At 34.2% G+C, this 12183-nt stretch overlaps 5 protein-coding genes across 5 annotated transcripts; 4 read left to right on the top strand and 1 right to left on the bottom strand.

Annotated features, from left to right (window-relative positions):
• Positions 1-1514: 1514 nt before the first annotated feature.
• Cbr-sre-14 lies at positions 1515-3283 on the top strand (the record flags this gene model as incomplete). Its single annotated transcript, XM_002633443.2, has 8 exons — positions 1515-1612; positions 2056-2279; positions 2332-2484; positions 2530-2588; positions 2638-2757; positions 2804-2937; positions 2985-3063; positions 3110-3283. 8 exons carry the CDS (start codon positions 1515-1517, stop codon positions 3281-3283), a joined length of 1041 nt encoding a protein of 346 aa, XP_002633489.2.
• Positions 3284-4529: 1246 nt separating this feature from the next.
• Cbr-sre-15 lies at positions 4530-6504 on the top strand (the record flags this gene model as incomplete). Its single annotated transcript, XM_002633442.1, has 8 exons — positions 4530-4633; positions 4831-4988; positions 5470-5535; positions 5579-5731; positions 5784-5842; positions 5891-6007; positions 6082-6294; positions 6340-6504. The coding sequence occupies 8 exons, from the start codon at positions 4530-4532 to the stop codon at positions 6502-6504; spliced, it is 1035 nt and encodes a 344-aa protein (XP_002633488.1).
• A 1310-nt stretch (positions 6505-7814) lies between these two features.
• On the top strand, positions 7815-9179 carry Cbr-sre-19 (the record flags this gene model as incomplete). Its single annotated transcript, XM_045235690.1, has 7 exons — positions 7815-7918; positions 7964-8121; positions 8166-8231; positions 8289-8441; positions 8487-8662; positions 8709-8842; positions 8888-9179. The coding sequence occupies 7 exons, from the start codon at positions 7815-7817 to the stop codon at positions 9177-9179; spliced, it is 1083 nt and encodes a 360-aa protein (XP_045093027.1).
• A 1002-nt stretch (positions 9180-10181) lies between these two features.
• Positions 10182-10397, bottom strand: CBG06257 (the record flags this gene model as incomplete). Its single annotated transcript, XM_002633440.1, has 1 exon — positions 10182-10397. The coding sequence occupies one exon, from the start codon at positions 10395-10397 to the stop codon at positions 10182-10184; it is 216 nt and encodes a 71-aa protein (XP_002633486.1).
• Positions 10398-10955: 558 nt separating this feature from the next.
• CBG26294 lies at positions 10956-11903 on the top strand (the record flags this gene model as incomplete). The annotated part of the gene is made up of 4 exons (XM_045235689.1): positions 10956-11050; positions 11098-11255; positions 11452-11797; positions 11849-11903. 4 exons carry the CDS (start codon positions 10956-10958, stop codon positions 11901-11903), a joined length of 654 nt encoding a protein of 217 aa, XP_045098464.1.
• Between the last annotated feature and the right edge of the window lie 280 nt (positions 11904-12183).

The raw sequence follows: 12183 nt of genomic DNA, 5'->3' as shown, positions 1-12183 counted from the left end.
TTTGAACAACCTTTTTTAAGCTAGAAAACGTATTTTTCTACAAGAATAAAGTTATGATTTATAACTAAAAATTGAAAAACTACTGGAGTTTGTTCAAATGATTACTTTTCTCGAATCAGCATTTGAAACCTATGATTATCCCCTAGATATTCCAAAACTTTCACAACTTTTTTTCACAATTCAAAAATTTAGTTTTTCGAAAAGAGATATTCGATCGATCACTTTTAGCGAACTTCAAAGCTTACAATTAATATCCATTGAAATGAGTAAACGCATGTCTTTTAGATGACAATTTTCTTACTAGACGGCTACTCAGACGTCAATTTAAGAAGTTCAGACTTTTTTCGGCGAGAAACGGAAGTTTTACTTCTTCTTTCGTGAGAAAACGTACCCCTACCCAGGGAGTATACTTAGTATGATCTGATAATTTATTGGTCTGATTGATATTCACATTGATGGTTTTCGATTTGAAGCTGCTCTTTCTTAGATATTACGAGTCTATCAATCTAAAGTTTTCATATAATAATCGCATCAATCATTTTTAGACTCATTGAGGTCGTACTTCCGGATGACGTGTATCAAGTGTGATTCTTCTAATGCTTATGAGCCTACTTGAGCTAATCTTCTAGTTTTTATTTTTCACAAATTCAATATCAAATAAAAATGTGTGAATAATGTGTACTTTTTTTAATATTTCCATTTCCTGAAATCGATTTCAATTCTTTGAAGGTACAGAAGAAGAAGTCGCATATATCATATTTTCAAGTTCCCAGTCTAACTAATGATCAGAATTAGTTCATGTATGACATATATGTCATCTATAGTTGATTTTCGTGTCTACACTTTTCTGAAAAGTGACTCAAATCAGGAATTGTTCAGACTTCAACTACTGATTTCAAATTATACTAGAATTTGAACGTTGTCTTTAAAGGTGCCAGTTTAGCCGTTTTTTTAAATTCCACACCATAAAATTGCATTTTTCTCATTTTAGTTTCCAATGCATGTCAACCAAGAATGCACTTAAAATTAGAAGTTCTTCTGTAGTAACTCTAGAACTAGAATCCACCAAGTTTGTATTTGTTTGCACGGCTTCAAATTCCTATAAAAGTTATCTACTGTCTGTCATATAACATAAATCCTTTTTATTTTTAATGTGACCGGTGAAAAAATAGAACCCGAATAAAAAACCAATTTTTTTTTCTCTGTTCCAGTTGTTCTAATTTATAGCCGGAAGCACCATCGCTTCTCTATGTATAAGCAGAGGATTTCTCTTTTTTCTATCTTTGTTTTTATTTTTGTTCCTCAAATTAGTTTTATTTTCGATTTGTCATGTTCTCAATTTTTCTTCTTTTTCTCTTCATCTCCTTTTTTCATGACTCAAAATATCTCATTTTGGTACTAAATTATCTCTCATCCACCCATTGAAAAAGCTAAAGAAATATTAGGAAGTAAACTCTTTTCATCAATCAATGACAGATACTTTCTTTTTTTCTTCAAGCTTGATGTTTTCAGAAATGATCCTCTCTTTCAACTACACAGCTGCGAAACAAGATAACAGTTTGGAACAATTTTGTCTTGGTTTTGTCATCGTTATAGTTGTGAATATTATATCGTAAGTCAGCAGTTTTCTTATGAGCTCGTTCGTTAAATTATTCTGCCAAAATCAGAAAAAAGATAAAAATTTTCTGATCTATGTATTAGATTTAACTGTATGAAAAACTTGTACTGCTTTGCTGATTTGATATCAAAATGATGTGATTTAATACCGTATTTTCAATAATAGAAACCCACCCAAACCGTCAGCTGTGAGCTTCATTATCTTGATTCTTGTGAAAGATATCCAATATTTGTCCTCTGATAAATCATTTTTTATAACATCACCAACATTTTTTCAGTTGACAAATAATAATGATAATAAAATATCTGATATCTTTCACAGAGAATGAGATATATGGACTCAAAGTTGCCGGCCTGGGTGGCCTTCTAATAGAATGTTCACAGTAATTGCGCTTTGAAAGGAGTGAGATAATAAAAAATTTAAACTCATACTTTCAGCATTTTCTACTATATTTTGAATGTTTGGATTGATATTCGAATTGGGAAATTTGACACAAATGTCCTTAAAATCCATCAGTTCATCTATATCACATGCCCAATTGGTTCCGTTGTGCTCATTGCTCAAAAATTGATGATTCTGTTCGAAATGCCCGAAGGATATGATTATGAAAACCAAACGTTCCAATTTCTTCATCATTTGAGGACTTCTACAGTGTTTCCAGGTTACCTATAAGCGTTTTGGTATTTCAGTAATGAAACTATGAAATATTTCAGGATTGATATGTTTGACTGCTTTTGTTATAGAGAGATTCTGTGCAACATACTTGGCCAAGGATTATGAGCAAAAAAACCGCTGGTGGATTGGCATATTGATTGGAATTGGATTGTATACTGTAGGAGGTTTACTGGCATACTCTCTTGCTTTATGTGAGATTTCTAGGAAAGGATTTTTTAAAAACATTTTTCTTTCAGTTGCAACAAGTCTCTATCATACAATTTTTCTATTGGTATTGAGTTTGACAAGCTGTATGGTTAGTCAGATTCTGAAATATCTGTAGCGATGATTCGTATACCTTTCAGGGTAATGTTTTGAACTATAAAATAAACAGTAAATATTTGAATTTGTGTCAACGGAATGCCAGTGGGAAGTATTCACTTACTGAAAGATATCAGATATCTGATAATATTCATTTCACATTCGTAAGTTATTAATTGAAACTAGATGCCATTAATTGATTAATTTCAGTTTTTTACAAGATTTGCATCTAGTATCTTCTTTTTTACTATCCTCTGTCCTCTTCTGATGCTGGCAGCAAGTCTGGATATCTCGTGGTTTTATCGTAATCTGTGTATCACTTTGTTCGAATTGAGCTACAGTGTGTAGGTCTATTTTTGAAATTATCTCATCACCCATAAATATTTTCCAGTTACACAATATTCACTCCATACATCATCTACAAATTCAATATCCGTTGGCAACAGGAATTCAGAAGACTAGTATCCAGAGTACGAATTTCTTCGAATTTTAAGAATTTTTATTCATCTATTTCAGTTTATGTCACGATTCCGCTCAAAAAGAATCGATGTGACGGCAGAACCATGTGCAGACGGGAGTAATGTGAATTTAAGGAATACATTTGGAATCGAGATGAATATTGATATCAAGAGACAATCGGATACGTATTTCGAACAATTGAAGATGTCGTGGAATGTTCCAGACATCTGAATTTCCTTTTATTCTTTTAATTCTTGTATTCATATCCTTGTCTTTTCGGGTGCAAAAACATTTTATCAAATAACGTTTAATTATCACTTAAGCTTATCATGGAGAAATAAAGTGAGCCAATTAATAGATTCAAAGTTATGTAAAAGTTCTTTCTTTTTAAAATAAAATAAAGTAAAATGCATACTTGTCAAAACGTATTAGCTGGAGATTGCAGAATATTGTAAGCGGGATCTCCTCATGAGATATCCTTTGCCGCTTTTTACACTCTTCTGATGCCAATTATCATTTGAGATCCTATTATTGTTTCTTTCGGTATTTTTTTATGCTCATTAGTCAAATTTTGAATGACAGGGAAAAAAGAAATTGAGTGTGAGATAGCACAAACTGAAAAACAGAAAAAAACATGTTCAGAAACAGATCTCTGCTATTGGTGTATCAAAACTTTCCTTCAAAGGAAATTATTATAGTTTTTGTTCTTTTTGGTTGTGAATTGGCCGTGATGACTTACTATTCACTATTCAACTAAAATTGGTTTGTCATAAAAACTTTAATTGGATGAAACCTAAACCGTCAACTTTGAGTCAATTTATCTCGTTTCCTATGAAAAATACGGAAAGTAACTAACTGACAAAATATTATTGAAATTATGATTAACATTTTGTTAGTTTATCACTTTTTGATATCTTTCACTGGAATCGAGATATATGGGCTCAAATTTTTCGGTTTTAGAGACATTATGTCAGTGTTTGCGGTATGCATTGCTCACAGATTTTCTTTCAAAGTGAAACACGACATCCTTTCAGTCTTAAAATATAAGATCACTACCCAAAAAATGACCTGAGAAAATGTTAGACCAACTTCAACATGTGCATCGTCTTTTTTTCTCACAAGACCACAAAGTCATCCAACTTTTTTTGTTCTTTGAATCTTGCTTCAATTTTTCCAAGTCCACTATTTTGACCAGTTGGACTCATTTTTGATGTTGGCCATCTTGCTCTCCCCTACAATCACATTCAGAATCCATTGTTCACGTCATCAGTTCCCATATCAGAATACTTTCTTCTTTTCTTGTTTTCATTATTTTACCTTTTCCTTCTCCACCTCTTTCCTCTTCCTCTTTTTTATCTGGTCACAGTGCTCCATTTCCTTCCACCCATTCAGCTAATCTTCTCGATATCTCTTCTATTCACCAAGTTCTTTTAGATTCATTGAGCAAGATTGTTTTTCATATTATAGTGATTTCAAAATGTTGGATCTTCTCCGTTTCAATCGACAATCAGCAGTTGAAGATGGATCCATGGAACTTTATTCGCTGATTTTCAAAATAGGAATTACAGTCAATTTCATCGGGTGAGTTGATAGTTTCTAGAATATCTCACTTTCCACTGTTGTAAACTTGTAAGATATAGTAAACGAAAATCATGAAATTTCTAATCAGATATGTTTCTTGTTTTGGAAGATTTGCAGAATGTGTCATTTCTGTTACAAAAAATCACAAAAACAAACAGTCATAAGAAATACAAACCAGGAAGTTACATTTTTTACAGAGTTCTATATTATCTAATGAATGTAAGCATTGACTACCGTACTCGAGGATCAATGAATAACATTCGGAGGATTCATCAGTTTGTCTACTTCACATGTCCATTCCATCATATCGCTTTCATTGTTGAGAAGATAATGATAATCTGGGATTTTGAAGGAGGTTAGTGAAAAGGGGATTACCGATGAGAAAAGGGAGAAATGAGTTCTGGAAGCTTCATTGATAAGTGATATGTCTTTCTTGAAGTTGTTGAACGAAAGTATAGTTCTAAAACCTAAAGGTTACTAAAAGTTACAACAACTAAAGGGTTCGGGAATTCATATAAAAATTCTAAACTTTATTAGAATTCTCCTTCGCAATCAACAGATCTATCAGATTTTTGTGTAACAACTGTGACTCTATTCCTAGTGAATGAAAGGCCCGTCTAAAAGCCGTCAACGGTCCGTCCGCATAGCCACGGCGACGTCTAGACGGTGGTCTTCCGTCCGCACCTCTTCAGCCTCTGGAAGTAATCCACCAGTCCCTCTTTGTGTATGAAGTCAAAATTTCCCTCGATAAAATCTCTCAAAAACCAGACGATGGAAAAATTTAATTATTCAAAAGACGAAGTGAAAAATCAAACCAAAAAATTCCAAGTTTTCAGGATACGATGCCCACACAACAACATTCCAGACTATTCAATTTATCAGATTAGTCACGACTTTTGCCGGTATATCTTTTTTCTTAAAATTCATTTTTTCAAAACTTTTCAGGATTCCTGTGTCTACCAGCTTATGCAATCGAACGATCATTCGCTACATATTTCCACCAGGACTATGAGAAAGTAAGCCGTTCGTATATCGGATATACAATGAGTTTTCTCATATATCTTATTTCTGTTATTTCCGTTCTTGTCTGTGTTCAGTGTAAGTTTGTTTTTCTTAGTTTCTCTGTAATTTATTACAATTAAAATTACAGTCAACGCTAAATTCTACCCGTTCCTCGTTTTACTAGTCAGCAATATCGTCAGTTACATTGTGAGTAGTTTTTGTAATATTTCAGGAAAATATTAAACTGCTTTCCAGGTGAATATCATAAACTACAAACTGAATCGTTACTACTACAACTGCTCCCTTCGAAAATTCTACACGTATTCTCTGACGGAGCGGTACCAGATTTCAGAGAACATTCAGTTCGCAAAGGTGAGCAATCGAACTATCGACTACTATTCTGATAGATAGGGAACTAACAATTATATTATTTTTTCCTATTACAGTTCTTCCACATTTTCGCTCTAACAGTTGCCCTTTTTGCCACATTTTGCTCATTCCTTCTTCTTCTGGCCAGTCTTCCATTTGCTTCAACTGAAAAGAATATATTTATTGTTTCATTCGACACAATCTACACAGTTTTTATTCTCTACTGTCCATATGTTCATTATAAATACAATTCCACATGGCAGCATGAGTTCAAAAGATGGATGAACATGGTAGGTCGAAGGATTCTGCTCATAGAAATCAGGTCAATTTTTCAGCACACCTCGGAGGTCAAATGCTCGAGTGTGACAGTTGGAAAACCAAGTTTACAGCTGAAATCAACGTTCGGAGAGCGAATGAATGTCAACAAAAGTTCACAAATGGATTTTTATTTCACTCAATTAACCCATTCTTGGAATAATACAAGACCTAATGAACAATAAATGTTTACTTACTTTATCTTTTATTTTTGACTATCAGGAAAATATTACAAAAAGTTTTAATAAAGTAAAACGTTGTAATAAGTAATTGTACAGAAATTTGGTTATCTAATATCACAGAGGAAAGGCTTTCGACTGTCAGTTGCAAAAGAGCAACTGACAGTTGAAAGCCGTGCTGACGGTCAAACGGTGGCTATTTGGCAGCCATAGTCTGAAAATTTCAAAAACCAAGAGTAAACCAAATAGCCACCGGTGGCTATTTGGCAGCCGACGGACCTTTAAAACTCGAAGAACTGTCATGCTTGGTTAGGATTATATTTCAAGATCTGCAAAAATTTTATTGTAGACAAGGCATTTAAAATATGTTTCCTCTGATGGTCCGTCCACCAGCCGTCCACGGCTCACCGGCCCTTTTGGCAGCTTGCTAGCCTTCGTTCACCCTCCCAAATACTTCCCATACATCAAATTTTTCTCTCATAGCTCCATCATTCTTTCTTCTACAAGTTTAATGAAAAAAATAAAATAAAAAGAAGAGTGGAGAAAAAAAAATGACGGAAATTTATATTTCCTATCTTCTGTTGACCTAAATAAGCGCACGTAGTATCCATAATTTTTAGTTTCTCATAAAATTTTAAAAGCTTAGGACATGGAATCTCTCGAAGATTCTGAACAAGTATTTTCATTCGAGCATCCTCATTTGTTGTTAATTTTTTATACCGTTAAATCTGTAATAGAAACACCCTCTAACTTTATGCTTTGAGCCAATTTATCATGATTTCTATCAAGGATATAAAAGAGCTGCCAACTGATAAATTGTTTTTCATAATATCAGAAGTGTTCTGTCAGTTGACACATTTTTGATATCTTGCAGATGAGCCAAAAAAAAAATTAGCTCAAACTTGACAGTTAAGGAGCCATTCTATTACAGGCTTTACATTATCGAATCACAAGCGATACTTCTTATGCTCAGATCCTTTTCTATTTTTGCCTCTCCCCACTTCCTATTATAGAACGAGCCCATAAAAAGAAACAGGATAACTCATCTCCGATAATCTGATGCCTTCTCATGGCAATTCCAAGAACCTAAACTCTTAGTTAAAGAGCTGAAAACATATCCTATTATTTTTCATGACGTTGAGTAGCTTAAACATCACTTTCCGTTCTGACCGTTATTGTTTTTATTATACAAGAACGTCTCATCCCTTTCAATTCCCAGAGCTCCCTCCTACTTGCCACAATCTGTATTGTTTTAGAGAATAACAACTAATATCCATAAGCTTCTCTTTTTTCTTCTTCTTCTTCTTCTTTCCAAAATGCTATCGATCGAACAATTCAATGAGAGAGCATTCAAACAAGACGGATTCTACATTTGGTTTCTGGCACTTTTCCTTCTTATCGTCATTCTCAATGTCTTTTCGTAAGTATTTTGAAAGTTTCTTTAAAAATTTCGAGCATTTTTTAGAATGGTCTACTATATGTTCAATCTCATCATAACGGTTCGAGTGAAATACTACAGAACTAACCTACAAATTCTTCATCAGGTAATATATGCCACATGTCCATTCAGTTCAATAATTCTGATAATCGAAAAAAGTTTCGATATCCTTGGAAAGAACCAAGGTAGGGGAGGGGAAGGTGAGCTTGAATAATTAACCTAATTTCAGTTTTTCTATCGGATAGTTCAATTTTCGTGTACAAGCCATACTTCCGAACTGCAATCATGTGTCCTCGTAAGTGATGGAGGCATCTTTATCAGATAATCTTTTAGGCTGGATATTGTATTTCAGCTCTGTTTGCTCTTACTGCTATCATGCTTGAGAGAGTATTCGCCACGTGGTTTATAAAGGACTATGAGCAGAAACAGAGACATTCAGTTGCATATGGTATCATCTTCTTCATGTTTCTCGTTTCCATTTTAACAGCTTACATCTTCAATTCAAGTGAGATAGAATTATCATTAATTAGTTTTTTCGATTCTTTTTCAGCAAATCTTATATTGATCTATGTCGCTGTTCATCTTTTTCTCAATGTCATCTGCTACATCGTATCGATTATCACATACAAAATAAACCAAAAGTATTACTATGATAACCGGGTGAATAAACAGGATTATTCACTGGTGACCCGATTCCAAATTGCTGAAAATATCAAAGTCTATAAAGTGAGTTTTTCCTTCGAGTTTTGTTCATTCTAAAATTTTTTTTCAGTTTTTCTCTCACTATCTTTTTGTTCTGGCATTTTTTCCAATAACTTGTACTGCTTGCGCCCTCATTATCCATTATGATTCATCGCCTTTTCACCGGGAGATTCTCTTTGTTATCTTCGATTTGAGCTTCACGCTGTGAGTTGAGATTTTTGGTTTACTCTTGGTTTTTGAAATTTTCAGACTTTGTATTTTGGCACCTTACTTAATTCTTAAAACCAGTGAACAGTGGCAAAATGATCTTGAACAAATATTGACGAAGGTAAAGAACTCGATCAACGAACCAACCAAAGATAGGTTTCAGATCGGTATAAAGAAGTCTACAAAAGTTCAAATGGTCCATGAGAGGTCAAAAACTTTGAAGAACACTTTTGGAGAGCAGATGGAATTCGAGACAAGTCAACACAGTGATATGTATTTCGATCACCTTCGCACATCATGGAATCGAAAATTGACTAAAGTCGTTCGGGTGTGACTTTTAATTGAATCAACAATTTTCTCCTCATTTCTAAAAATTTTCCAAGCCTGAGATAAATCATAATAATATTTCATAAATACCCAGACACAATACATGTACAATTTTTTTCTCAGAAATGATTCACACTTGGGTTCAGGCGAGGGGGTCAGAAAAAGCGCCCCAGCAAACTCTTAGGCCAGAAGAAATGTCATAATTTTAAAATGAACGCGGGTTTGAACTAGATCATGATATATTTCTTAAAAATCAACGGGTTGCAACGCGCGTATTCTCGCTCATCGTTTAAAACTGTGATACTCAGCCAACGAAGTTCGGCAGCGAATTGAGAATTTTTGAAAAATTTACTGGGGCGCGCTTTCTGACCCCCTCGCTTGAACCCAAGTGGATTCATACAATTCATAAAAAATGGACCAGATATTCTCTTGCTTTTTTTGTGTACAAATTTAATCCAGATGAATTTATATCATGACTTTTTTTAACTTCATATAGAAAATATTTTCAACATTAACCAAAACATTGTAAAACTCATCCATGAAACCTATATTGATCATTTACCCTTAAAAAATCTACTGAATTATTTACCGAAAGATAAATAAAATCTGAGAATGTACTGAAAATATTTTGCTTTTTTGTAAATTATTTTCCTGTTTTTCAGATAGAAAAACTTCCTTAACCAGATTTTCTCAATTGCTATAAACTGAAAAAAAAGCTCATTTTTTGACACAGTATGTACTTTACATTGCTCTATCCGTTCATTGTCGCGGTATGGGATTGAGGGGTGATGAGCCCAACACTCCTAGCGACCGTGACTTATGCAGCAGACGTAGTGAGGGTGAAGTAGCACGAGGATTAGTTCACAATGAGTTTATTGTACAAGCTTGGTAAAATATATGTACATTGGTGAATGGGGTGAACTCATAGGAGCATGTGGAAGGGAGCAACCATCCTACATGGCTGCAGGTTGGAAGAACTGACTAGAATAGGATGACAATTGATCAGTGATTAGGAATGTGAAAGACGCAGAGACAAAGAGGGGAGAGAGCATAGAGAATTGAGAGAGTGTGTCTGCTCCTGGTTGGCGGTTGGCGTTCCTCCTTGGCGCAGGTTCTGTAGAGCAGTCTCAGTGGAGCGCACCTCCTGGTGGGCGAGAGAGTGCGCGGAAGTGAGACAGACTCCTGTGGGCAGCTTGGCATGTCTAGGGGCGCTTCCTTGGTGCATTGAGTGACTGTAGAGCTTGGCAAGAGTGAGTCCGTAAGCTCTATCACACAAGAGCTTATGGGCAACAAATATATCCAGGTTGCTACCCCGTAGGGGGAGCGACATTCATGCCATTTGTATCGGGAATAATAATTTTTGAGTTGAACAGTAATGAAGTTCGGGTTCAAAGTTAGATAATTTTGTTTTTGTAGTAACTTTCTAACAATGCATAAGTTTTTTAGAAAGAGAATGTTCCGAAAAATAGGGTGTAAACATCAAACTATTATAAATTAGTATTTTTGAAAGTAAGTTATTTACAAAGTTAAATGTTCATGAATACGGCTTCTGATTCTAATTACGCTTTCCTAATCACTTCTCCGATCAAAAAACAATGATAGTATCTTTTTCGGACCGTTCCTTCACAAGTGATCAATTATCAGTTTATCACCAAAAAAAGAATTCCCAGAACGAATTGTGTGCTCTCGTAGCTGTCTACATCTCATCACGTGTTTATGCTTTCAGAACACATAGAATAACGAAGACCTGTTCTATTGCTTCCCGGTTAGAAGACTTCAAAATATGCTCTCAATTTCCCAGCGTTCATTTTACAAAGAAGAGTACCAGTTTTGGTTTCTGCTCTTGTTTGGGCTTATCATTTGTTTGAACATTTTATCGTAAGTGTATTTTGTAAACTCTCCAAAACCTCATGAATTTATTCCAGAATTCTGTATTATTTCTTCAATCTCATAATTACGATTCGTGTCAAACACTATAAAACTAATTTGGCGAAAATCCACCAAGAAATTTATGTGTCTTGTCCTATCAGTTCAACAATTGTAATTGTTGAAAAAGTATTAGATATTATGGGAAAACGGAGAGGTTGAAAGCGTCTTCAGAATACTCTTCTGAACTTTTATTTTCAGATTTCGAAGCATCCAATAATATTTTAATTTTCCATCCATTTTTTCGAACAGCCGTCATGAGTCCTCGTATTCCTTATCAGCATTGTCGTCATATATTTTGAATTACAGTAAGATACTTCAGGAGAATCAATTAATAAAACAAAGTGTTTCAGCCAATTACATTCAAGTTTTTGTGGCATTTCATATGTTTCTCAGTACGATTTGCTACTTTATTTCATTTCAATCGTACCTGATAAATCGCAGTTACTACTACAAAAATCGTGTTACGAAGGCAGTATATCCGTTGGCAGAACGATATCAGATAGCTGAAAACATTCGGATGTATCAGTTTTTCGATCATTTTTTGATTGTTCTTGCGGTTTTCGTAGTTTTTTATTTTTTTTTTGCTTGTATCTTGATAACTTTTTTTTGTATTGCTTGTATCTTGATAACTCACTATGACTCGGTACCTATTCATAGAGAAATCCTCTGTGTAGTTTTCGATTTGAGTTTCACTTTGTAAGTTTTCGAAAATTATCTTTTTCTCATTTATTTTCCTTTTTTTTTCAGATTATGCATCATTGCACCATATCTTATTCTGAAGAAGCGAATTATGGCAAAATGAGTTAGATGAAATTAAGGGAAAACGATTCTAGTCTATATCATGTTCCTTTGTTTCAGCTGAAACTTCGAAAAGTTTCAAAAATTGGAAATTTCGACACAGATCCTGTGAAAACATTGAGAAATACTTTTGGAGAACAAATGGAATTCGATACGAGTCAACATAGTAAAATGTACTTTGAGCAACTTCAGAAATCATGGAATCCATAAATATTAATAAATGACACTTCTATGAAACTTTGTTTCAAATTCAGTGTTAAATCAAAAGTGAATCAAATAGCCGT

This window comes from Caenorhabditis briggsae (genome assembly GCF_000004555.2).
Source record: "Caenorhabditis briggsae complete genome, chrIV, whole genome shotgun sequence".
Classification (NCBI taxonomy): Eukaryota; Metazoa; Nematoda; class Chromadorea; order Rhabditida; family Rhabditidae; genus Caenorhabditis; species Caenorhabditis briggsae.
Note: the sequence above shows the minus strand (reverse complement) of the source record. Positions and strands in the feature narration are given on the sequence as shown.